Source organism: Anguilla rostrata, chromosome 6, assembly GCF_018555375.3.
Source record: "Anguilla rostrata isolate EN2019 chromosome 6, ASM1855537v3, whole genome shotgun sequence".
NCBI classification, from domain to species: domain Eukaryota; kingdom Metazoa; phylum Chordata; class Actinopteri; order Anguilliformes; family Anguillidae; genus Anguilla; species Anguilla rostrata.
The window spans coordinates 23,704,090-23,731,400 of NC_057938.1; the positions used below are offsets into that span (position 1 = coordinate 23,704,090).

Sequence of the window (27,311 nt, forward strand, 5' to 3'; positions counted from 1 at the left end):
CTTGAATAATTAGTTTGTATTAGAAAATTATATTTGTAATTGATAGGCGATTGGTAGGCATATCTAGTATGCTTGTTATTCTGCTTCTTGTTTGAATATGTGAAGATTAAAAAAAAAAAAAAAATATATATATATATATATATATATATATATATATTCAACCATCTTTTCTATACAGTGTCCTAGGTAGTGTCAGAAACAGCATTCTAACTACTGTGTCCTCAAAACACGTACTGCCGACTAAACATACTACCTGCTGTTTACTGTTTTATTCTTTAGTATGCAATGGTCAAAATAGAAAAAAATATCCATCCTATTTTTTCAATAGTACTGATGAAGTGTCATAAAATGTCAGGCCCTTGTAGTAAAAAGGACCTGCCTCTTCCTCTCTGATTTATAGGACCTAAAGATGGCTCTGCCTCTTCTCTGTGTGATACAATTTTAAATACTTAACTTTCCAATCCAGTGTAATCAACTTAAATACTCAACAGTAGGCAAGTATGCCATTTTGGACACGGCCCTAGGTTCTATGAACTGCCTTCTTCAAACATGTATCTGGGATGTGCTTATCTTGTATACGTATGGGTTCCATAAGGTTTAATATTTAAACAGACCTGTGTGGACTGAGCAGGTTGTTCTGATGAAGACCGAAGAGTCAAATGTTAGCTGTTAGATGGTTAAATTAGCAATATAATTTTGTCTTTGGAGCAAAAGTGCAAGAATAATTTCACAATGCCATCAGTCATTCTTTCAAATGACTTTATGTATATCTTTTAAGAATTCACAAGATACTACTTTTATTTTTCACGTCTGCACTTAGAACATCTTAACATCTTAGAATTAAAGAACTGCACCATGGCATGTATAAAAACTGTCTGTTCAGCAACCTGTATTCTCTCTTCTCATCTTACAATGTGCATTATATATCATAAAATATATCATAAAACCTAAGCTGTGAGTATCTTGCAGGCATGATCTGCAACATAAGAGGTCAACTGGACCAAGAGGGCAGTTTGGGACATTTATGCTCAAAGACAACGATAGCCTAATGCAACTCAGAAGAGGTATACAGCAGGGGTTAGAATGGCCTGTTTCGGTAGTGGGGGTTGATCATTCCCAGCACAGACAATGCACCTGCAGCCGCTGTCACCAAACTGAGGGCCTCAATGGCCCAGGTTGCCTGAGGAGACAAGAGAGTGGTATCATTTGGCATTCATTCTAGCGTTCAGTTACATTGTGTCAGACTGAGACTTTCCACCAGTATGTAATATGACACAGGCAATTATGTGATGCAGGTTTATAGTAATAGTGCATTGCAGGCAGTTTAAAGTACTGATGAGGAGCAGGGACATTTGAAAGTGATGCCCTAAATCCAATGTGCTGGCTCAGCGTTTTTAACCTACTGCAGTGTAAGGCTGTGGAGAGTGGAAGAGAATATTTTTTGTCATTTGCTGGCTGTTGAGCACAGTGGTTCTCAAACCAGGGGTAAGGGCACAATGTAGGTTTTGAGAAGGGTTGAGGTGGTCTTGTAAGATATATATATACCAAGTTATTTCAGTCAAATAAGAGTGCACGTTCCATTGACATCCACACCCGTCAATTTAAATCGTATGTCTGGCACTGTATATGTAGGTATATTAACATTTTAATCCCATATTTCTATATTTGACGGGTTACATTTTAACAAGATGCAGGTGATGTGTTAACCCGTTAAGCATGTCAAAGACTGGTTTGGGAACCACTGGTGTAAAGAAAAAGAGTTTCTGTCTCTACTAAAGCACCTGGCAGGGTGTTCCACTTAGTTACCCTTTTCACAATAAAAAACAAAAAACCTTTAGCTAATTTACATCTATGATTCTTCAATCTGCTGACCTGCTTTTTTTTGGGTGGTGTCCTTAGTTAAGCTTTATTTGGTTGCAATGAGCTGACTGCAAATATTAGCTGTGTCCTTGACTGGGTTCATCAAGCTGCTCTTTGTCACCACTGAAAAAAAGATCCATATGAGAGAAAGACCTGCTCAGAAACGCCTTCTCCATAGCGCAGTAGGGTGACAAAGTGTTCACAATTGCTGCACAGTACGTCGTAGGGCACCTCGTGACCAATGTAGAGCCGGGCTCGTTGAACAATGTCGCAGATGGGCAGGGGGGTGTGGTCGTCATCATATTTGTTGTTAATGCGGTATGAGTCACCCCTAGCAACCTCCTTCAGCAGCTGCAAGCGAATGACTGCTTTCTGGCTCAACACAGACTTCAGACTGGACTTGCCCACCTGGATCTTTCCTGGGGAGGGATAGGCACAGCATATGTCAGCAAATTACAACGACACTACTAGAAAACACTAGAGTTTACCAAAAGAGTACTTATAACTGTACTGACCCACTGGCTCCAGGTTGATGATGTAACCATTGCCCAGGTACAGAGCCCAGTGCTGATAGGCTGGTCTGAAGATCTCAATGAGGTCACCGGGTTGGGGACTCCCACGGGTGTCAAAGGTGTCAAGGTCATTATACGCCATCTACAGAGGGTGAAGAGGTGGGTACAAAATCAAGCTGCATTTATTAACTGGAATTCCATTGTAGTACACACTATAGAGATACTGTATTGAGGTCACTTCAGAAGATTGTTTCAAATGTTAACTGATGTGGTCAGAAATGTCAGGTCTAAGCAGCAGTATCCATTTACATTTTCAGAAACTATCCTGTCTTTTTAAAGCACAATACACAAAAGTCAGATTTGATGACACATTCCCTGTTACATACAGCAAAAGAATAGGAAGCAGCTGTGGTCAGAGGTCCCCCACAATTAAGTTTGACAATCACTGAAATTACTTCACATATTACTTTATAATGCTACCACATTAAACACAGGTATATTAAATTAAAATGAATTTTCAGCTTAAAATGCTACAGCTGACAAGTTTATTCATCACTTAATTACAGAGGCACAAGATCACATCCATAATCAGTATAAAGTTCTCTGTATCCCTTATTTGTAGCAGAACAATGACTACAAGCAGCGACAACAGTGTGCGTCACTTAATGTGATAGAACTCAAGTAATGTCTGCTCCACTTTCCAAGCACAAAAGCACCAAAACACTAGACAGCAAACAGTGTCCAAGATGACCAAAGTTACAACTGTGAGAGCTCAGTACCATACCATAATGAGTCTGCAGCCCTCTGTCTCCCAGCAGCACCAGATGAGTACAGATAAATGTCCTCCTCTGCATCGGGTGGTGCAACATTCCTCTTCTGTTTGAGCTTAAGTGTCCCCTCAGTTCCTCGCCCAGCGCCAATAAAACACAAGGGTTGTGCAAGCTGGGTCAGTTCACTACAGGCACTGCAGGAATGTAATTTGCTCAAGTTGAGAAGGATCTACAGATACACAAGAGAGCCCATGATGGGATATAGGACAGAGAGCACATCTCTCTGCACGAGCATGCATTATTAAGGATGTTTCACCTTGCTCCACAGGAAAAGGAGGAGCTGAATGCATCACACTAAAATTCAATTTGCATAGTCCCATAATGCAACACAGGACATGAATAGAAGATAATATTCCGATTACGAGACGCAGTGCTGAAAGAGTAGGCCGGCTCACAGATGGAGGGGTCATTCGACTAGTGTGGTAAGATGCACGTGAAATGCAAATGTAACTGTAATGTAATGTATCTTATCTATTACGGCTTGTACAGCTGCTTTACGGTCGCTGGAATACTGTATAACTATAGTGGGACTGTTGCAGTTCTCATAGAATTCAACAGACCAGTGATTCAACACAGTTATTCTGAGTGATATAACCAAGTAGTAACACCTACCCACCTACCCTGGATTCCCAGACGGATGTGGCTGAACTCCAATACTTGAAGCTTTGACTGTATGTCACAGACAAGCGCACAAAATCTGAAACTCCAGGTCATTGCATGACAGCAGAGTACCTACGGCCCAGCACTTGAGTTTTACTGGCTCTGAAATGTCACATTTTAATAACATGGAGGTTCCCATGAGAGGGAATAGGACAGACTCTCTCTGCAATGTAGCAAATCGGTCTGCACACATATGCAGAATGTTTTGAATTTAATTGATGTGTAGGATAATTTTGCTTTACACAGGGTTGTACTGATTTCTTGTCTGAGAGAGGACAAATTGCTAGAGAGTGCAAAGTGCTGGAACACAAAGCTGATGAAAAGGGTGACATAAATACACACATGTACACACAAAATTCACAAACAGCCTACCAAACAATTGTGCCTAAAAACTGAAAATGTCTATGAGAAAGCAAAGAAAGTTGGTAATTTCTGTTATCAGAAAATGATAATTATAGTATCCATATGCATGTCTATCAAACATTGACATTTGAAAAACCTTTTGCTTTAGGCAATATAACCACACAACATTTTTTTTCAACAGACAGTAATTTACAACCTCAGTTTCAGGATGAACAGAAACAATAACAACAACAATAATAATAATAATAATAATGATAATAATAATAATAATTGGACAAGTACAGTATTGCGTGTAAATCAAGGACAATGCAAGATAAATGAAACAAATGAAAAAGCGCACATTTTGTGTCACAACAATGTGTGTACAATCATATAATAAAATGCCACTATAATTATTATAATTATCACTATTGTTGCTAATATTATATTTACTCTGTACCCCGTTCATGTACATGTGCAACTTCCAACAAAGCAATCTATGGTAAATCTGCCATAGCTTTTTCAAGTCCTGGAGATTGTACAGTCATTCATACGAGCTGTACTTCAACTACTGCTTTCAAGGTGATAGTGAAGCGTTTGTCACATCTGCTCTTTCATGCCGTGAGGTGTTCAGTTACACAATGTCACTTCCAGAATGCCATCAGCAAAATTGGCTATGGTAACAGCAACTAAAGCCTTATTGAATGAGAGCCTAAGTACAGGCTTCAGGAAATGTTCTGTAATAAATCATAAAAACCACTAATAAAACTGACTTTCAACAATGAATCAACAAAGCTAGCAAATAGTATGGGATGGCAGGCTATCGTAGTCCACATAGCATTATTGATGTAATATTACAATACTTAACTTGCTACAGTTGCCCAGTTGCCCCAAACTTAATATGATCAATCACATAAAAGATAAAAGGCTAATCCACCAGAGCATCATGGTTTGTTATGATGGCAGGTATGCCTTTTGCAAAGTTTGTGAGCATGTGCTATACCTGTGCAGCACTGAGAATTTGCCACTTTTCAGAGTTTCACAAAAGGAATTAATTTCAGGTCTTTCATTAAAATGGGCACATTAGCTAGCTTTCCAGGAAGAGAACAACCCCCAAACAAAATGCATGTTAAAATGAGTACAATTATCCCAAGCTACACCTTTCCCATTTCATAAACAGCTGGCTAGCTCATAGCTCATAAAATAAATCTCACACCTAATGGTAAAACGTGAGACTGGCACATTGAGGGTAATATACCTAGGTATGAAAATATCACACATTTTAATGAAATATGCTGTGCTGGCAGAACATCACCCCCCAGGGCTAAATTTAGCATAGTCTTAAAGAGAACATTAAGCAGAATTGTCATATTACTGAATGTGTTAAGTCAATCATTTCTGGAATGCATGATTTTAAACTGCGACCCAAAATTTCCAGAAGTGATGTATGTGAGTGACATATGCTGAAGCTAACATGGCATACACATTCTTACTAAAAGCTAATTAAAAATGAGCAAACCTGTCCAATCTATGTACAATCATTCATTCTCATGGCTGTGAACAAATGCCGTCATCTGATCTACAAATGGAAGTTAACATTAATATCAACATATCATTTCAACATTTCAAAAAAAAACCAAACAAAAAAACAAACTGCTAGCTTCAAAACTGTATGTTCATTTCAATTACCCTTAAATGGAATACAAATACATGGTAAAGTGAATAAAGCCAGCTTTAATAAAGATCACGATTGCACCATTACCACAATCAAAAGGCACAAGCTGGATGGCTTTGAGCTGTATGCAAAATAAGCTTTTATATGTTTGTTTCCTGCTGACAATTTGCAAATCAAAATAATTACTACTAAGCTTTCAGACAAACCGTGTGATCAAAATCACATGATTTCATTGATGTGATGTCATTGTGGGGGCTGGGGGAAGCTTTTTTGAGTCCTCTTTAATTTTTTTTTTTTTACTTGAGAATGAAATAAAAGATAAAGCTATATGTATTTAAACTATGATACACGTTGGGTATAGAGAGGGTAGATTGCAATAGTGATTGTTGATATATACATATTTTGATTCATTAGACAAAAACAAATGAAAAAATTAATTATGATTTGCAACTACCTTATTAAAATGAAGTACGTAGTGAATGGTACTAAAGAGACAGGCAGAGAGATGAGAAAGCATGCTAGAGGAAGACAACTCAACCAGAAGAGTGATGGGAGCGACACACGAGTATAGAGAGCAAGCTGAGGCAGGCCAGGTTCTTCAGCAGAAGTTGTTGACAAGGTCATGGAATGTGTCAAAGTCCACACTACAAAGATGGGTCAAGGGCATAATAAAGGAATATACATACACGCATATTAAGCCTCTCATTTCACAACATGATGAGACTATTTTAATGGAATAAATTAAAAGTCTTTCAAACTGGCAGCTTCTGATAAGGAAGTCAGGGATTCATTACTGACTGTTCAATTTGCAAAAGCCAATGGCATCAATGGCTTTTCCAAAGCAACATACAAAGCTGGCCACTATTGGTTTGAAGGATTCTTGACTTTGAATCTGTGTCTGCATGTGAAAACCTGAGGCCCTTTCTGCAGCAAGAGGAGACAGCCTTAATCTGGCTGTGGTTAAAAGGTGATTGTCTCCTATGAGGAGACTGTGCACATTGTGGGAATTAAGGGTGTTCTACCACGCATATGGAGCGGTGAAGAAACAGCCGTACAGTATCACTTCATCTCCTTTATTGTAGTCACTGAGACAAGGTCTCTGTGTTATGAGATCACAGCAAGAGCAAGAAGAGAAACCACCACTCTTCTTGCAAGCTTTAACCCCTCAGTATGGCCCAGTACAGCAGAGTGGCTGTTTGTGGCTCTGACAAAGACCATGGTTTCAGTTAATGGATGAGTGCACTATGACCTCTTCCTTGCGTGGAGAAAACGGTTTGTCTCCAATCTCTCCATGTTACCTAAAGATAATCCACATGTATGTGCAATTTATGGATGACCACAACAAAATGGAATCTGGATAATCTGGAAGTCCTCACCACCAGACCCATATTGTGCATGTGATGTGTTTCCTCCCTGCACCACACGTTCTTCAGCTGGCAGACGGGTCTATATTTCAAAAGTGTAAAACACCATTGCAACCTTGAGGGTTGAGCTGTAACCAGACAGAATGGTGGAAAGAAGCTACAGACCGTTTTTTTTCTTTTTTTTTCCTATGTGCAATAAAGCATGGACAAACACAGAGTATGGATAGTCTAAGCAAGGTTTTAAAACAGGCTTCTGGTGATACACATTTTTTTTCTGGTGCTTAAATGCCACCACTCCAGCCAGCACCGGTAATACTTGCATATTAGGCAATACAAATTCTGCTCCTAGAAAATGATTCATTACAAATGAGATGGAATTGATACATCTGTATGTTGTCTGTAGCACTGAAGTTAATTCACTCCAGCTGAAAACATTTGTTTTTAAATCTCAAGTTTTTAGGCTACATACAATGTGCTTTAAACAAACTGAATTATGAATAAGAATTAATCTTGTAAAATAATTCAGCAATATGTAGTGTATTTAAGTGAGGGTATTCATTTTGGCAAGCCCATAACATAGTTGGCGTCTGTAGGATGTGCAAATCTCGTTTTATATTTCTCAACTTTGTTTCCCAGTGTCTCATGACCTACAGTAACCCCTCTCTTTTCACGTGTATCGGCATTGAGCGGTCTGGCACATCCAATGTGTCGGACCTTCAAGAACACTAAGCTAACTACAATATAAAACTGGGTAATTCCAGTGAAACTATCGGTAATGTAACTGCACATAGCATTTGGTATGAAAATCCGCAAATAAACAAGGCAGTGCATCGAGGTAAGAATGAATTAAACTAGTCTAACGACAACTGGACGTAAACTAGCTGGCTAGTAGGCAGTGGTAGTAGGAGTACAGCTGTGAGCTCTCTGCGATGCCATGGATACGCACAGAAGATGAGCCCTGCGAGTTAATGTGTTGTTAGCTGTTGGGTTAGCAAGCTATCCCGCTACTAAACTAACACTGCTAAGCTTGGCTTGGATGTTTATCTTTAAATACGAACCGCAAAATACCAAAGTTAGCTGTTGATACTAGCTAATTAAAATCGGCATCATAACAGACACTGCATTCAAACGGAAACAACGAGCATTCAAAAATGAAATTATTGACTAGTCTAGATTGATAGCAGCAAGCTAGCTGGACACTATTACTTGACGTCCAGTGCATAACGTTACACAAATAAAAATCAACCATCTAGGGATAGCTGGTTTGCCTTTGCTGTGTTTCGTCCATATCGTCGGTCACATTCGATTATTAAACCTAAATATTAGCTAGCTAACATGTTTGGATTATCTGCAAGTCTAAACCAGAAATTTAGTTGACTTCGTTGATATTAATGTATTTAGCTAGCTAACGTCAATGTACATTGCAGTACGAATCTAGACTACCGGCGGCTTCTTGCTAGCTGGAAGAATCTCAGTTATCTAACTGTAGACTAGCTAGGCTATCTCTGTGTGTCAAGAGATAATACATTTATGTTACTTAGCGTTTTAATTATTTTGATGTGTAGTACTAGCTGTATAGGTCTAGCTTTCTGTAAGTGCATGCCTTGGAATGCAATGTTTTGAATAGCCATTTTCCCACACTGCATAGAATTCAGTGCCTCCTGTCTTGCTAGAAAGCTAACGCTAACTTGCTATCTCAATACAGATAAACATTCGAGATTTTCTGGCGTTGGTATCCATGCTAACATTACGTCCTAACTTGGGTGAACGCTTTCTTATTGTGTTGTGATAACTAGCTAACCAGCCTAACCGTGTGTTCGCCCGCAGCTTTGAACATTATGGCAAACATTGCTAGCAAGATTACAGCGTTCTACTCTTAGGTTGGCCTGATTCCAGTGACCATTATCCAAAAGTTTTTGCTAAAGACGGAACAACAAACGCAACGAACGATAACTGTCAAGGCCAATGCAGAAATGGATAGCAAGGTATGTTTCATAGGCAGATGCTTATTAACAGCAAGTTTGATATTAGCTGGAGATAGTCGTAACCTTGTCAAAAGATGTACCAGCGCAATTGGCATTGCTTAATGAAGTAGGCTACAACACTGCTCGTCCGAAATAAAGCCCCAAAACTGTTGCAACGTTACGGAATCACAGTTAGCTGAAGTCCGCAGGCGGTTGAGTATGAGCAATGAAATGTACAACTGACAAGGTTTGCAGTTTCAGCGTGCTGGTCTCAGCCATGGACTGTGACTATTAACCAGAAAAGACCCTCTGCATATGTACACCATGTTAGTTTTAGTGACTTCAGAATTCACCAAACTGTTTGTGTAGAAACGTGCTTGTAATTGTTAGCCCAAGCTAAGGACAAGTGCTGATTAAGTCCCTGCCACTGTCTGTGAAACTCCTTAATCTGCCCTTTTCACCTAGAAGGCAAGACATGTAATGTTTTAACTGAGTTTAATGCACCATTCATGTTCTCTTAAACAGTTAGAACAGGTGGGGTGCAATACTATCATCATTATAAAGGTAAGAAATAAGCCTTGAATCCGGAGTGTAATGCATGAAATCACAGGCATTTCCTCTCTTTTTAGACGGTTGTCATGGATCACAGGGACTCGTCACCACTCAAACACTTTGTGCTGGCAAAGAAGAAGATCAGCGCAGTATTTGAGCAGTTGCTGGAGTATGTCCAGGAAGGCTCTGAATTTGTAGAAGGTGAGCGCTGAGGTCATCCTGTACATCATAGACTACCTCTCCAACAGAAGTGCCAATAACAGAGGGTAAAGGGCACCAGACTTTTTACTGTAATTAATAGTATTTAGTTGCTTCATGGCACACATCCTTGTCTGGATTGGCCTGCCTAGGTCACAGTTTGCTTTCTATTGATTTCAGAATCTGTGTATGTCCTGTATATTGAAGCAGTTTAGTATAATTTTCTATATGCATATAATAGCTGTAGCCTATCTAGGGATGCAGATTGCCCCCACATGTCTGCCATAGAACTGTTACAATGGCTCCATTGCTGTGTCTTTATTAAAGGTAGTTGACTTTGTTGATTGGTAACATAATATATGAAAATATATTAAAACTAATTTGCCCTGGATTAAGGTGTTTGCTTCACCATAGTGAATACGGTTTGTAACCACGATTTTAAGCGTAATAGTAATATTTCAACCAGGTCACAGTTGTTCATTTTTACAAGTCCCTCTGTTGGTCTGCACCTTATTACTAAAGCAGTGACATTGCTGATTCACGGTGCTGGATTTCTTGTGGCCTTTGCATTTGGCATTTATTGTCAGAAACATGCCAAAACGAGGACCTGGAATGCATTGCTGAGAAGGAGCAGCAGGCCCAGATACAGGCCTATGCCAGGAAGCTGTCTGTGATCAGAGAGGTGCTGGCCCGCAGACACATGAAGGTGGCCTTTTTTGGCAGGTGAGTAAAGTAAGAAAATCTTTTCCCATGAGGGCTTCCTTGAATGATTGCCTTAACATTGAAGTAATGCCAACTGGAGTTCTGCTGGAATCAGCGCCACCTTTGCCCTGCTTATAATGACACGCATGAGTAGTCATACAATTTATATCCATACATTTGCCTGTTGGGCAAGAGACAGCCCCTTTATAACCTGTATGATAAGAATGTTAATACAGTTGTAAATAGAGTTGAATTATTTGAATGTATTTGAATTATTTTATTTTTGCTTCCTGCCCCTTGCAGGACGAGCAACGGTAAGAGCACAGTGATCAACGCCATGCTGCGGGACCGGGTTCTGCCCAGCGGCATCGGGCACACCACCAACTGCTTCCTGAGCGTGGAGGGCACCGACGAGGACAAGGCCTTCCTCACCACCGAGGGCTGCGCGGAGGAGAAGAGCATCAAGGTACAGCGTTCCCATCTACGAGCTTTCCCCTCCGGAGCCTGGTGCACAGAAGGCATGGGCTGATTTCTGGTTTCAAGGTCTACTCTAGTTTCTTCAAACCATTTTGATGCTATGAGGTGTTTTATAAAATGAAACCGATACTCATAAGTAGCTGGCCTGTAGTTATCCACTAGTACTGTTTACTTGTACAGTTCCTTATTTAACACACATGGGAGCTGGTGCCCATATCTTTTTACAGGAACACATTTCTGCAACATGTCAGTAGTAAATAGATAGGGTAGAGAGGGTGCAGGTAGAGATGTGATCGCAGCACAGAGCATGCCATAGCTGGGAATCAAACCCTAAATCACTTAGGGGATTTCTACATGGGTTGATATTCGGCTGTCCTACAGACTGACCCTCACGGTCTCGGCCTGTTTTACATTTTTACAAGCTCAGGATAACGACACACCATGTTATTTATTATTTTTGAACACTTTCCCCCTTGTTCTCCCCAGTTTGCAATGGCTAATCATTTATTTATACATCAGCGCTCGTTGCTGCAACTTCCGTTATCAATTAGTGAGAAAGCAGCTGCTTGGCTTTGGTCTTCAGGGGCATTCTGGGCCAGTGGGGTAAGGAGGTCACGGTCAGGCTGCGGTAGACCGCCCTGACCCTCCCCTGCTCTTTTTTGCAGACGGTCAACCAGCTGGCCCACGCGCTGCATATGGACGAGAGCCTGGACGCAGGCTGTCTAGTCAAGGTGTTCTGGCCAAAGAGCAAGTGCGCCCTGCTGAGGGATGACCTGGTTCTCATGGACAGGTAGAGAACAGCCGCTACAGACGACCTCTCCCCATCTCTTCCCAGCCTATGATGCAGAAATAGCAACTGTATCGGTACTGTTGATAATGTTATTGCTGTTTTGCTTTTCTTATTTACTCTCTTGATAGTGACATCTCTGCTTATTTAGCACCTTCACAGCATATGACCATAACCCATTACAAATACATTATGTCTAATTGTATTTAAGGTCCTAGGGCTAATTCTTCAGTAAGCGCTGACTCGCGGTGCATTTTGTACCATCCGATTTGGTATCTCTGAGAAAGTCATTTTGGGCTGTAAATTTACTGGGAGTTTCGGGGTTATCTGACACCTGCGGCTGAGTATAGCAGCATAGCAGTGGAAAGAAATGGTATGATTGCGAATAAGATGCCCAGTGCGAGCTAATGGAGATCATTGCCCCTAAAATGGTAGATGTAGCAGCAGAGGACACGTATTCACCAAAGGACAATGTATGTTGTCATAAATACTGACAGTAGGCTGGCGATACTCATTTAAAGCTCTCCCACCTCTTAGCACTTGTTTGAGTGAATGGTAATGAGATACAGGGCAGAATTGAATTAAAGGCTTATGCTATAACACTGATCTTCTTCCTTGAGCCCGGGGACTGATGTCACCTCAGAGCTGGACACTTGGATTGACAAGTTCTGCCTGGACGCGGATGTCTTTGTGCTGGTAGCCAACTCAGAGTCCACACTGATGAACACGGTAAGCCCAGTAAATCGTCAGTAAGCCGTTCTGTATCTTTAAAAAAATAATCAAAATATTTAAACTGGATATTGGGAAGAAACCATGTTTGACAATGTGTAGTTGACTCAACTGACCAAGATATGAACTAATAGTCTTCTTTGGATCCCGTTTAAGTCTTCTGGATTGTTTTTCCTGTATCTTGGAGTGCCAGTCATGTCCAGATATACTGCATTGTAGTATTCTTGAGTGAAGTACTTGACATACTGCAGCATGAAACGCACTGTACTTTTGTGTCATTTAATCTGGAATTAGATCTGTGCTGACATTGCGTCTTTTGAATGTATATTGTATTTCAGAATTGGCTGAATATGCAAAAACTGGAAACTATTTAAGGATTGAGGCCTTGTCTATAAAGAAGCAGAAGGGTTTTCAAAGCAGATTTTAACTCATGACCCAGATAACACAGGCCTACTGGGGCTGCATTGAATGTGCCAACATTGTATGGCATGCCCAGGGCTTGCAGCCAATCACAGAACTGCTCATTCACACTAGACTTCTGAAAGTGACGGGCAGTTTGAGGTTCGGCTGGTTAGGTCTGTTGCTTATGCTAGTTTGTGTTATTTATAGCATAGTGTCTTGTGCACTGTGTTCTATAAATATGTGCAACTGCTGCTTTGGACTGTAGAGTATTAGCCAGGGGTAAACAGCAGTGTGCAGACAGGTTTTTTTTTAACATTTTCTCACAGAGGCCTGACCTATCTGTTCAATTAATTCAATTAATACAGAATGGATATGGAAATGTAGATTCCTGGTTATGATGTCACCAGGTGGTGACAACTCGTATTCTTTTGTAATTCTATGTGTTGATAATGGAGGGAGATTTTACGCTTGGACTGGGTGATACACCATTATGATAATATTTCTTGTGTGCAATAACAGTCCTCAGTGCCACGTGGCCTCTGGGCTGTCTTTCATTTTTATTTCTTTAATCATACCCGCCCAGTCTTAAGCTACATCTACGAGAAAATAAAAGTAAGAAGAGGCTATTAAAATAAACAGAAACACAGTGTTGATGCAATGGTTAGTTTTACATATGATTGATTTAACAATTGAACATTTTTCGGGCTACTTATTGACCTTTACTTACCTGTCACCTACATTGATCATACATGTTTGCACGCATCTCTTATGTAATGAGCTATGCATCGGTCACCAAGCATTTGAGTTCAGTTGTACATTGTTCGTCAACCTAAAGAGGCCCACAGCATGAACAGCATCTGTAATATAATCTGTTGCTACATCATTAATTTATATGCCTTTGTATTTGGTTGAAAGGAGAAACATTTTTTCCACAAAGTGAACGAGCGTCTTTCGAAGCCAAATATTTTCATCCTGAACAACCGGTGGGATGCGTCTGCCTCGGAGCCAGAGTATATGGAGGACGTAAGTTCAAAAGATTAAAAATAGCAAATATGGCACATCTCTAAGGTGATATGTATATGGTTAATCCAACAATTTTTGTCCTAAAATACATATAAATTGAATTTGGTAGGAATTGCGGCGTTGATGGGTAGGTGGAATGAGTGTTTGTGTGTGTGTGCGTGTGTGAGAGAGTGAGAGTGTGAGAGAGAGTGTGTGACAGAGTGCGTGTGCATGAGTGTGTGAGTGTGCATATCCTCACTTGTTAGGTTCTGGATGCATTCAAATTTGTGTGACGTTTCAAAGCTTGTTGTCTGTTCCACCCTTAGAACACAAGTAATCACAGTCAAGCACCTCCAACTTTATTCTTGCAATATCCAAAAAATAGCTGATCAAAAATCATACAGTTGCTCTTTAAAGAAGGAATTTTTGGCATTACTCTTCAGAAAGCAGAGATAAAGAAAAGCTACCCATTGACAGGGTCAAGCCTCTGAAACTCCAGAGCTGTAAGCCAAGTAATTGAGCCAATTATGTTGACCGGGGTTTAGGCTAAAGGCTTTAGCCTGCGGTGTTGCACTGTCCCAACTGTTGCTGAGTGCTTCTCTGAGACTTTAATAACTAAAAGCCTGGTGTTAGAATCATGCTCTTTTTACAGGTGCGCAGACAGCACACAGACCGCTGTGTCAGCTTCCTTGTGGAGGAGCTCAAGGTGATTGACAGGGAGAAGGCGCCCAATCGCATTTTCTTTGTGTCTGCCAAAGAGGTGCTGAACTCCAGAATGCAGCGTGCCCAGGGCATGCCCGAGGCGGGTAAGGGATCAACGTTAATGGCCAATGGGCATGCCAATCATGGGCGTGCAGGATTGGCACGGTTAAAGACAAGTACTGCAACATTTTCGGTTGAAATTAAAGCCATTTCTACCAGTAGTCAGATGTGTCATCTCTAGAATTTTCTGTCACATAACGTATTCAGACAAGTGTAACTATACCTCATACCAGCTGCCACCAACAGGTCTGTTGTCATTTTTGTGTTTATTTGGCTTAGAATCCTGATTTTTGCTTCTGAAAGGGCCAATGAGTGCTAGATGACGTGTTGCTAGTTCATGAATTTAAGTGAGTTTAATAATTGCAGGTGGTGCTTTAGCTGAAGGGTTCCTGGACCGATTGCAGGAGTTCCAGAGATTTGAGAGAACCTTTGAGGCAAGTGCAGAGAGCACGAGATGCCTGTGATGTCATTTTCCTGCTTTCACACATTTTACTCCCTTTAAAAGACTAACAACTTCAGCCATAAACACATATCGCTTTCCAACATAATATTTATAGAATGAGAAAATTGTCATGTGATAATTGAACAACAAGCTTTTAGGACAAACTCAGTTAGTCCAGTAGCAATGTCTTGTTAATATATACTCACCCAATGACTTTTTAGAGGAGGAGACTTTATAGGAAAAAAAACATCTTTTTTGGAAAAAACGTCTTTAAAACTGGTGGCTTCTGATGCGGAAGTCAGCCAGGGATTCAAACACTGGCTGTAAAATTCACAAATATCTTATTTAGTGTATGGTGTGGAATTCAAGAATTCCCCATCAGTCCCTGCCTCCCTCTCTCTCTTTCTCTAACTGGGTCTCGGTCTATGTGTTCCTCGGTGTCAGCACTGCAGTGGGGTCTGAAAGCTTTGCGATGTGATTCGGTGATGTGTGCATCTCCCCTGGAGACAGTCTAATGTTGCTGTTGTCTCCCAGTCTCTTGTGGCTTTTCAAGCCAGCCGTGTCACTAACTGCAGGCCCAATCAGTGCACACTTTCTATCAACCTATGTCTTCATTGCTGAAGTCTAGATTTACTTTGGCGAAGGCACACCCCCCCCATTCATATTATCTTTCTTTCTTCTCTTTTGTTGTGTATCTTCTGTTTTTCTCCTTTTTTTTGTTCTGTTCTGTTCTGTTGATATTTTCAACTGGTTGAATGTCAATTGAGAAAAACATTTCACTTTTTGAAGCTGAATTCATCCAGAATTTATTGTCTTTGTTCAGATTGACTATTTCAAATAGTAATGGGTTTATAACTACTTTCTTCCATACCAAAACTGTGCGGCTCACTCTCTTATCAGTTTTTTGTTCTTTCGAAGAAATTGTTTTGTGGGCCAAAAATACAGATTGGGGACTATAAGAACACCTATAATGAGAAAAATGAGAAAATAATTAATCATATGTTATTGTAAAATGAGTACTGTTCAAAATATTATCAAAGACATTGCCGTTGACTGTTATGTTCAATTTTTGGTTGCATATTTTTTCAGTTAACTGCATGCCCGGTTTATGTGAATTGGAGTATGGAAGTTAACTTTCAGATTTGTGCATGAGACCTTCTACTGTAACATGAAGGTTATATGTTCAAAAATGGATTATTTTTGGTTTGCATTAATTTATCCTTTTCTGTTATTTTCCTTACTCCTGAATGAGCACACGACTCTGAGATAAGCATGGGCCCTCGGATACAAGGTGCAGACCTGCTGCTTCCGTCGGCGTTTCTGTTTGTTCGTTTCGCGTTTTCGTCCTGATTTTGCGGCAGCAGGTCGGCACCTCGTCCGCGGTTTGGCGGGGCAGACGTGTCACAGTAATGTGTTGCGGCCTCGCAGGAGTGTATCTCGCAGTCAGCAGTGAAAACAAAGTTTGAGCAGCACACGATCAGGGCTAAGCAGATCACTGAGACTGTCAGAGCCATCATGGACTCCATCAATATCGCTTCTGCTGAAAAGAGGTGAGTCCTGCTCTCTTTTTCTTTTCTTTTTTTCTCTCTGGGTATTCCTGCGTTAAATATATATATATTTTTTTTTCTTATTGACCTGCCTTTCGGACAAGGCAACCTTCAATGCATCGTCAGACGCACGTTAAATGTAGGTCATGTATGAAGAAAGAATGCTGCTCTCATTGTGTTGGATCTTTGGCAGGAATTAAACCTAGAGGGCAAAGGTTTATTGCGTTGTATTAATATACCCAGGTAAAATCACTGCTTTCAGAGCATACGCTAGAATATCACAGCCAGGTTCTTATGACTAGCACCACAGTGCTCTGACAGCTAAACCCTAGGAGTAGCTGCCTGCAGGTTTTCCAACCTGGCCCATAACCGCCTCATTAAACTAATTGTTTGGAATTAATTTTATGCTTTCCCACCTGTTCAGCAGTTATGCAGCTGAAAAAACCTGTTGGTTTTGGGCCCTCCTCAAAGGTAGCTGAACAGTGCTGGCTTACATTCAATGACATTGGATAGCCCAAGTTGTTTTTTGTAAAATAGGGTGTGCATGGAGGACTTTAAGCGAGGATGTCCGTTTGAATAGGCTTTAACTACGTCACGGTCCTGCTATAATGTCCCGGCCACCGTATGGTCTCGTTAGTTAGAGCCCTGATGTTGCAAATTAGCAAGAAGCAGGGCGAGACCGCTGTGTGTGTCTGACCGGATTTGACCACTGCAGGGTCTTTTCACTGGAAGAGAGGGAGTTCCAGATGGACCGTCTGGACTTTATTCGCAACCAGCTTAACCTCCTGACTGAGGACATCAAGAGAAGGATAAAGGCGGTCACTGAAGAAGTCGCAGCCAAGGTAGCACCACCTCAGCAAAACGCCTCTGCAGCATCATAATTCTAATCATCGAAAGCTTGGAAACTAAACGACAGTGAACAAATGCGCGTTACTATCACTTTAATGCTGGAAAGCAGTCAGGTGTTTGAGGCGGAAAGCAGAGTGGTAATCCCTTGCAAGGCCTTGGGATGTTTATTTTCTATCCTAAAACCATCTTATGTCCTTGTTGGTAACATTAGTTTTGTTATTTTTTTATATCACTGGTCTTTGGCGTTTGGGTGTGCAGGTGTCCGTGGCCATGTCCGAGGAGATCTGCCGTCTCTCAACGCTAATCGACGAGTTTCACTCCGATTTCCATCCTTCCCCTCACATGCTGAAACTTTACAAGACCGTGAGTGCTCCGGAACTTTCCGTCAGCCCGTCCTGCTCAAGCTGCTGTCTCACAGATATTAATGGCCGCTGTCATGTTTTATTCTGGAGATACAGTCAGATGTCTGGATCACTGAGCTCCAAGGTCATTAGTAATGGAAAAAGAGGGGCCAAAACATAGAATTCTGTCATTGATGTGAGGGTGCCTGAATTGAATTGAACAGAGAAAATTCATTTCCACAAGACCTAGCTTGCTAGGTAGCTAACCTCGTAGAATACTTGATATCTCCAGTTGTCGACATATAATATAAAAACAATCCAATGTTTGGGCTCATTTGGTGGTAAGGCTGTAACTTTGTTAATGGGTGTCGAGCAAGCCTAAATAATGTCTTGTTTTGCCACTGTAACATGACAATGACTCTTTTGAATAACATTCTAGGAAAGTTTATTTGTAGCATTGGATCCCATCCAAGGAAAGTTAATGTTGTGCACTATCTACCATCCTCTGATGATTCATGTGAATTACTGTCTACCTCAGAGCTGGGACCTCTATTCATTATTCAGTTTTGCTTTGATTGGTAGCTCTATATTATTGGAAACATGCATTTGAAATAAAGGTTTCCTGAGAAGGAACTGTCGAAATTTAGATGTAGTTGAATATTGAATATTCTGTAGCAAATGCTTCAGTTAGTGGCCAACACATTATTTTTTTGTTTTTTTGCCAATTGAGATTGAGGTTTTTCAGGTTGTCCACTCTTCTTCATCTCATGGTAATCTATGAGCAAAAGCCTATCATAATGGGTTTGATGGTGGCTGCTGATTTGGTAATCCCACCAAGACAATCAGCCTGTGCATGCTTCCTATAGCTACAAAGCCCCTAGGGCAGCGAGTGATTAGCTGTAGCTTCAGTAGGGAGGAAGGCGTCGTCCTCGTTTCATCGCACAGCGTTGATTGGTTGATCAGGTGCCTCAGTCTCAGTCTGTCTGCACCAGCAGCAGCGTGTGCTCCTCATGGTGAGGAGGTGAGAGGTGGTAGATGAGAGGACTGGCTTGGGAGGGGAGCGCGTGCTTGTCTGTGTCTCCCTCTGAAATAGATGGAGGATGTTACTGAAATGGGGTGGGGAACTACGTATATAACTGGATAAATATTAAAAGCTGGGAACCCACAAAAATGTATGTATAATATATATTAGCCCATGCCAATAACTGAATAAACCTTAAAGGAGCATGAATTAACACCATGTCTTGATCAAATGCATGTCATGTATATTTCCATCCATTGGCTGACTGTCTCTGTGCACTTCCTGTCATATTGTGTCACTTAGGAGCTGCTCACGCATGTAGAGGAGGGACTGGGGAAGAACCTGGCTTTCCAGTGCTCCAGTACAGTCGACACCATCGTACAGTCATCTCAGAAAGACATGATAGGTACGCTGAGACCACTGCAATATGAACAGCCCTGAGAAAGTTGGTACAGCCTTGTTATGCCAGTGCTTAATACATTTTGCACTAAAAGGACTTTTTTTGTGCTGTCATGCAAATGTTTATTTGGTGTTGCTCTGCCAGACAGAATCCGGCCGTTGCTGCCCTCTAGTGTCCAGAGCCAGCTCTACATGCACGTCCCTTGCAGGAAGTTTGATCTCAGCTATGATCTCAACTGTGCGACCCTCTGCTCCGACTTCCAGGAGAACATTGAATTCCAGTTCTCCCTGGGCTGGACCGCCCTGGTCAACCGCTTCCTGGGTCCCGCCAATGCAAAGCGGGCTCTCAGGATAGTGGATCAGAACTTTCAGGTGACCTCACATTTCAGTGCATGTCAATCAAGATAACCCAAGCGCTTTTTTCAAGAACGTAGCTGACAGACCGACGTTCAGTTGTTGAGGGTTCATTTTAAACATAAACATTTCCTCTGAATTTTGCACATTTCTAGTTTTGTCTATGAACGGAACTGCTTTCTCAAGAGAGCCGTTTATGTATCAAATCTCCCAGAACATAGGCTCTCAAACCTTGGTCTCAGGTGGAGCCATTCTCCCCCGTATTTTAACCTGTTATTCAAATAAGAGACATTGTGTATCCGATTAAATCTCATACAAAGGAAGCAATAGCAGACCAGAGGTGCAATTTACATTTTGTCAAGTTAAATGGCTCACAAATGGGGGGGAAACTGAATGGTAGACCAAGCTAATTTATGTGCCCTGGCACAGACTTACAGGTGTGGTCCCTACCATGCCATCTTAACCTTCTAGATACCAAACAGTTCTTTTTCTATTTTACTTGTTAACCAGATTTATATCGTGGTGCGAATGTCTCTTACACACCTTTAATTTATTATGAATCTCTAGCATGGTTTCATTTTAGCATCTCCTCTCACATTCTTTGAATCCCTAAGCCAGGAGGGCTTAGGGATTCTACCTCCTGGTGCAGTTTCCAAAGCACTACTTCAAAATGTTGACTTGAGGCTACAAGCTATTGGCTCTCCACTGGAGCCGGTGCTTTGTTTGTGTGCATGAATTTTATACAGTGGATTAAAGTGATAAATCTCTCATAACCCATGACCTCTGCAGATTCCCCGGCCTGTAGACAGCACTGCATCGACCCACGCCGGGCCCCTGGCTCAGGAGGCCACAGCTTCCCCCGAGCAGCTCATGATGTCCGTGGCATCTGGCATGGCCTCGCTGATGTCACGAGCCTCCATGGGCGTGATCATCGTTGGGGGCGTGGTAAGATCCAGCCCCGAGCCCCACCCTTTCTCATTCAGGCTGATGAGCACGTCAGTGTTTTCCGAAAGCACAATTCTGGATAGCTGGGATTATGGGCAGTGAGACAATACTGTAATACAATATGTTTTCATTCCATTAGCATGATATGGTTGAAGGGATGGACATGTGTAAAGACATACAGTGAATCCTGGAGTACATGCTTGGAAGTACCACACAATTACTTAGCGCTTTCATGTTTGTGACCTGACTAGGTTACATACAAGTTAAGTAGTTTTGTAGTCTGCATAACAGGGTTCTTCAACAAATTAGATGCCTTCTTAAAATATGCATAGCTATTACTATTCTGTGAACAGCCAGCAGGGTTCAGGTCTATTCAGTTTAGCCAGTTCAGGAAATTATTTGAAAATCAATACAGTGAAATTGACTCCTGAAACAAAATTTATGCAACCTTTTTCATGCTGACACTGCTAAGATGCAGAACTGGACATAGCCAGAACATTTGATGCATCTGAATGATATTTATTTTTAATAAGTATATTTTTCCTTCAGTAGTCAAAGGCCCAAGTGTCTATGGACTGCATTTGGCTGCAAATTCCTGTATATATGTCAACATCTGATTATTTTTCATGGTAATAGTTGACTGTTTTTAGTACTACTTGGAAGTACTACATTCCAAGTGTTATTTTAGAAAAGTGTTCAAGTGAAACTTGAATACACGTAGGTTTTTTGCTTGGACGTTCTTCTGAATAGCTGTGTCTCGCGACAGGTGTGGCGTTCAATGGGGTGGAGGATCATCGGGCTGTCCTTCGGGATGTACGGGTTACTCTACCTTTACGAGAGAATGATGTGGACCACCAAAGCCATGGAGAGGGCCTTAAAACGGCAGTTTGTGGACTATTCCAGCGAGAAGCTGCGAATGATCGTCAGCCTCACCAGCAGCAACTGCAGCCAGCAGGTCCAGCAGTAAGTGGCTCCATCCAGGTGAACTCAGTGAACCTGGTTTAGAGGGCGTAATGTGTGCGTGTGTGCATGTGTGGATTCACGTGTGTTCATGCTAATCGCTGTGACCCCATTTTGGAGCATTGAGCAATAACTCCACAGACTGGTAGTGACCCTGCAAATACCACACAGCTGGTTTTCAGAGTTTGAGTAGTTTTATTTGTTCTACTGTGGGGTTCCTGTGACTGCTGACCCACACTATCCCATCATTGTATTGTTTACCATATTCCTGGAAAGGGTGGTTGACCGGTGTCTTCTGTTATTTTGAAGTTCTGCCCATGTCAACTGTTCCTGTATTGACCATGTTACCTTCGCCTGTGTGTGATTTGAAAATTCTGTGTCATCACCAGTACAGTTTCATCCATGATGTGCGTTTTCATGCAGTGGTGATTTCCTTTGACATTTCTGAAAAGCTAGGATTTCTAACTATCTATCTAACACACCAGTGTTGTTGCTTTGTTGTCAATGTATTGAAGTAGAACTGTAGTAAAACCACATACAGTAGTATTTTTCCAGGGTTATATTGTTTTGTCTCTGATGGCTACTGTCTGCTAGTAATTAGTGAGTCACCTAAATGCACTGAAAATAATTGATAAATGTATATAATGTAAACATGCATGGAACATTTCCTTCTAAATCACATGCCCCAATATTTCCTGATTATAAAGAAGTGCATTAATGTTACTTAGGATAAGGGCTCCTCAATAAATTTTGAGAAGGTCAAAACAAAACTTAAACACTAAAAGCATTGTTCATTAATCATGTTATCATTGCCCGTTAATCGAGAAAAACAATATGATTTTTGGGGATGTCGCTCATACAGTATGTTTCTGCAGACTGCTTTTTTAGCTGAGCATGTACATGTGGTTCTGCTTTGAGCTGATTTGGTATGCAGAGGTGTGTGCGTGGATGATGATGGGGCTGTTCCATGCAGGGAGATGGCCACTAGCTTTGCTCGGCTATGCCGGCAGGTTGACCTGAGCCAGAAGGAGCTGGAAGGAGAGATCCAGAGGCTGACTGCCCGGATCCAGCAGCTGGAGACCGTACAGAGCCGCTCAAAGGCTCTCAGGTAGGGCCTGCTTGTGTTTCACAGGGGCTAATATGCACCCCCAGGTATTCCATGGGGTAAACATTACACCCCTGGTAGTAGGGATGTAACAGTACACACAGCTAACGATACGATTCATATCACGATAAAGAGTTCACGGTACAGTGCGTACTGGGTAGGGTTTTTTTAAACAGCATGCTGTTTATTTACAATGAAATAAGACTTTTTATTAACGAGACATATCTCAAAGTATTTCTATTTTTTATTTATATTCTTTACTCTTTTTTTATGGACTATTTTCTCCACTAAATGTATTGGGAGAAAACAGTGCATCCATCCATCCTTTATCAGAAGTATCTATCATCAGATCCCTTCCAGGTGGCTGTTAGAACCAGTCACGGTAAAGCGTGTTCTAAACAAATCAGCATGTCGAATGAATGAGCTTGTGAATATTTTAGTCACATGGCACTCAGGAGTTTTCTTCTGTCAATGCCAGGTGCTTTGGGGTTCTCCTGCAGGTTTTTAAAATAGTTTGTTAGAAAATTATCTGTCTACACCTTTTAAACTTTTAAACTAAATTCACTTAAAATAAATAATGGTCACGTTAACACAGGATTCTGTTTTTTTTACGCTGAAAAAAGCCAAAATACAGGACGAACATACACTGTGTTCTGTGATATTCTGAGGTCTTTTAAAAAGATTTTTTAAAGAACCCAATGGACGATGACCCATACTTGAACCACAGAAAAATAATTACTCCTGATTCTTTGAGCCTATTGTCTTTCGTTGTCTGACATTTGTGCTGTTTATTGATCATAATACCTGCACAGCTGTAGCATTATGAGAATCAAAGAGAAAGCACTCAATTTGAATTAAAAGTCGAAAGTGAGATGTCACGCTATCTTAATTACTCAACATGATTAAATTAAAACTGACATAGCTCCTAGGGTTTTTCATTATTATTAGCCTGTGTGGCAGTAATTTGTTTTGATCAGAACTCCAAAGCCTTAATTGTAAGTGTCGTAATAAAATTATGAACGACGTAATGTTAGTTGGCATCAGAACACAAATGAATTGATGTAAAACACCGATTTTGAAATGCCTGCCAAAGACGCAGAATTATATGGGTAGTGCAACTACTGATAAAATAATGTGATAATATATACGGTTCAACTATTTTGATGTTTAGTGTCAATTGATTTTCATCTATATACACAGGATTATTTTTCTCCCACCCCTACCAAGTAGGGATGTGTATGAATTCAGAATTGTAATCATCAGACCTGATATAGCTTATACCTGTTGTGAGGTATGGATGGATGGCTTAGTTTTGCTTTAAGAGGGTAAATCGTCCTTCACTAGACTATAATGGTGCCTAATTCAGAACTATTAGCAGCTCTTTACAATACAGAGCTTGTTATTATGGTTGGAACAAAAACCAGCATGCACAGTGGTTCCCAGGAATCCTAGGAATTTAGGTCAGTCGGAACTACTTATGCTTCCATTTACTGTGCTGTGTGTGCTATTTATCGGATATTTCCAATTGAAAGATATTCAATTTTTAATTGTTTTAATTGCGAACTGACAGGTGAAATCAGTTCGATCCTATTTGCTGAGAGTATGAAAATTTAAAACCATCTGTGCGAAATGAATGGAGTTTACTCGGCAGCAGGATTTGGAATAAGTAAGCCTGATCCTGGATGTCCTGTTAGGATCGAAATTGTCCTTTTGTACAAGTGCAGTGCTATTTCCACTTACCCAGCAGCTATGTGATGGACCCTGCTCTAGATGTCTCACATTTCCTTGTAATTAAATAAATCAATAAGATATTGCGAGAAGAAGATACTGTTTCAAATCCTGGCCAGGGCCTTTCTGTGTGGAGTTTGCACGCTCGTGAGTGAATGGTGTGTGTGCCCTGCAATGGATTTGTGATTTTATGAGCATGTTTATGTGGAGGCTCCCTCCTTTATCTGTTTATTGTAACGTGTCAGTCAAAGTTTGATCAGTCAAAGTTGGATGGGTGCAGAAATAACTAATGCCTTTTTTTTTGTTTTTACAGACACAAAGCAACTGATCTGGAGTCTCAGCTGGACAGTTTCACAGCAGAGTATCTGCACCCTCATCAGTGAGCTTTGGGAAATCCACTTTGTTTGGTGCTCAGTGTCAGACGATCTTTTTGTCTGGACTCTTTCGTTTTACTGCCTCGTTACACAGAGTTAAATGGACACTGCTGTTCTCCTCTGGTTTACCTCCTACACTAGACTCTTGCCCTCCAGCAGATGTGAGAATACAGTTGTAACTTAGCCAGGAAAAAAACTACTCCTTCACTCCAAGCCAAGCACTTTTTAACCCTACCAAGCCCTAAATATTTGGAACAAGCAACCTTAACATTAATGACACGACTAATAAATTACATTGCACTCACCACTAATATAATACCTAGGTATAGCACATGTATGTACTACAGTATAATAGCATAGGCATTTGTTAGCATTATATTAGTGATCTAATTAACGTTAAAACAGAACCAATTATTTAAAAAATATTAGTGTGATTAACAAAATTAATTGAAATGATCACTATTGGCAGTGTTGGCAGATGCAACTGCAAAGACAATTTGGAGAGGAAGGTAACACTGGTGGCAGTATTACTTGAATGCAAAGTAAGTATTATGTGAGGATGCTGCTAATGAAGTAAACTCTTGAAGGATGGCTCTGTATGTGAGACCAATTTGTAAAAATGGAAGAAGCAGCAGATCAAATGTTTTACGTGAATGCGTTTTCTGTTGATAAATGATAGATATCACAGGTTGCATGGGTTATGGATAGCTTTGACGGCGTGATTTATTACATGATACAAGTAATTGTGTACTTGCATACCCCATGATACGAGTTATCTTTTAATCTGTTCAGTTGTAGTAGCATAATAACTGGCTGATTCAGTGGTCACTGTCAAATAAATGTAATGGACAGGAGCACACTGTAAACTGTCTGAATGCCAAGTGAACGGATAAGTCAAGCGGAAGGACTGCACACTAAAAGGGGTGGTTTGAGAAATTAGCATGCTGACATTAGGCCATTACAGCGTTATTATTCCTTATCCCTGATTTTACATGAAAGCTTTCTCCTGTCCTCAGCAGAGCCTAATGGCTTGAAATGTACTTAACATATTTTTAAGGGATATGTACCTAAAATGTGTAGGCTGTGATACCGAAATTGTAAATTGAATGTCCTGTAAATGTTATGACTTCAAATTCATGCTGTAAATCCAGACAATACAAACTTGACGCACTGTACTATATTTAAATGAAATGCTTTACAACTGTGAATATGCTTTCAGCAGGGATCTCAAACTCGAACCCTGGATGGCCACAGTGTCTGCTGAGGTTTGGTGCCTTGCTGCACTGTTTCAGTGCCAAGTCCCTGATTGGCTGAAGGGTCCAGTCACCATGCTTTTTAATAAGGCCTTAATTGGCTGCTGATTGGAAGGAAACCACAAAAACATGGAGACATCACAGCCCCCCAAGACTGGAGTTTGAGATCCTTGCTTTACAGTGTCTGTAGATGAACTATGACGTTTTTTTCCCCTAAGTGAACAACTTTATTGTCACTAGTGAATATTATTGTAAATTACGTGGTCAGATCAGTTTAAGATCTCTGTCAGTATTTTGACTGTTACCTCAAATTAAGTATTTTGAGAACACTATTTTCTGAATTTGCAAATAATACCCATGAAACAAAGCTATGTTTTTGGTGACAGGCTAGTTGCAACATTGTTGCATTGCCCAGGATAATAAATTCTTGTGGATAGCCTTTTCTGTATCCATTTTGTACTTTTCATCAGTTTTAAGTTTCTACAAATATGACCTGGAAGGTTGAAAAATTGAACTTTGTCTATTTTACCAGGTAGAGGTTGCATTTTATTGTGTGTCTTGTTTATGTGTGTGCAAGAGGAAATCACACTGATAACTGAATTATTTCTTATCTGGGTTTTATTAAGTCCAGGTTCTGAAAAATGAAGAAACAATATAGACAATAAACTACACCCTTGGTTTAAACTAAGCTGCCTTTTATTGGTCGCAATATTCAGTGATGTGTGATGTAATATCAGAATCACAGAGCCACAGTAAGAATACCTATCTGGTGTGAGAAAAAAACAATAAAATACTACAAAATGTTAACTTGACTAGTGCAACATCACTGTAAATAGCTCATGCCACTCAGTTTTGACTGAATAAAAAATGCATTATTATTATGAATAATAATAAATATACAAAATAAGACTGCTGGAATACATACGAGGCAAAAGGTGGTGTGCCATTACAAAACTAATTTTTGCAGGTATAGCAGTACATAAATTGTCACAAAGCTTAATACTGCATGGCTGTACACTTGAATGGTTGTTTACTGCATCAGATTTTTAATTCAATTTTTTCCCCCTCTCTCTCTCTTTTCTCTCTCTAAGCTCATGAGTATTGACAAAATTCAGTTGCTCATATGAACAGAAAAATGGCTCTGACCTGGTTTAAATCAATCCCTGTCCTCAACC

At 40.6% G+C, this 27,311-nt stretch overlaps 2 protein-coding genes across 6 annotated transcripts; one reads left to right on the top strand and one right to left on the bottom strand.

Annotated features, from left to right (window-relative positions):
* Positions 1-571: 571 nt before the first annotated feature.
* On the bottom strand, positions 572-4,416 carry LOC135256867 (phospholipase A and acyltransferase 1-like). Of its 2 annotated transcripts, none has more exons than XM_064339099.1 (4): positions 3,157-4,416; positions 2,376-2,514; positions 2,014-2,279; positions 572-1,180 (listed from the first exon to the last, which is right to left on the bottom strand). In XM_064339099.1, the coding sequence occupies exons 1-4, from the start codon at positions 3,157-3,159 to the stop codon at positions 1,079-1,081; spliced, it is 510 nt and encodes a 169-aa protein (XP_064195169.1). In that variant the 5' UTR covers positions 3,160-4,416; the 3' UTR covers positions 572-1,078. The 2 variants fall into 2 exon arrangements, with proteins under 2 accessions (XP_064195169.1, XP_064195170.1); XM_064339100.1 differs by having other exon boundaries at positions 2,092-2,279; positions 3,157-4,414.
* Positions 4,417-7,902: 3,486 nt separating this feature from the next.
* Positions 7,903-26,820, top strand: mfn1b (mitofusin 1b). 4 transcript variants are annotated; one of them, XM_064339101.1, is made up of 19 exons: positions 7,903-8,078; positions 9,071-9,228; positions 9,837-9,960; positions 10,545-10,680; positions 10,963-11,125; positions 11,802-11,926; positions 12,544-12,652; positions 13,970-14,077; positions 14,709-14,862; positions 15,185-15,252; positions 16,689-16,810; positions 17,523-17,649; positions 17,915-18,019; positions 19,322-19,424; positions 19,563-19,789; positions 20,561-20,716; positions 21,483-21,679; positions 22,650-22,784; positions 24,823-26,820. In XM_064339101.1, the coding sequence occupies exons 2-19, from the start codon at positions 9,217-9,219 to the stop codon at positions 24,890-24,892; spliced, it is 2,241 nt and encodes a 746-aa protein (XP_064195171.1). In that variant the 5' UTR covers positions 7,903-8,078; positions 9,071-9,216; the 3' UTR covers positions 24,893-26,820. The 4 variants fall into 4 exon arrangements, with proteins under 4 accessions (XP_064195171.1, XP_064195173.1, XP_064195175.1 ...); XM_064339103.1 differs by having other exon boundaries at positions 9,124-9,228; XM_064339104.1 differs by lacking the exon at positions 7,903-8,078 and adding an exon at positions 8,250-8,834 and having other exon boundaries at positions 9,124-9,228.
* Positions 26,821-27,311: the final 491 nt, after the last annotated feature.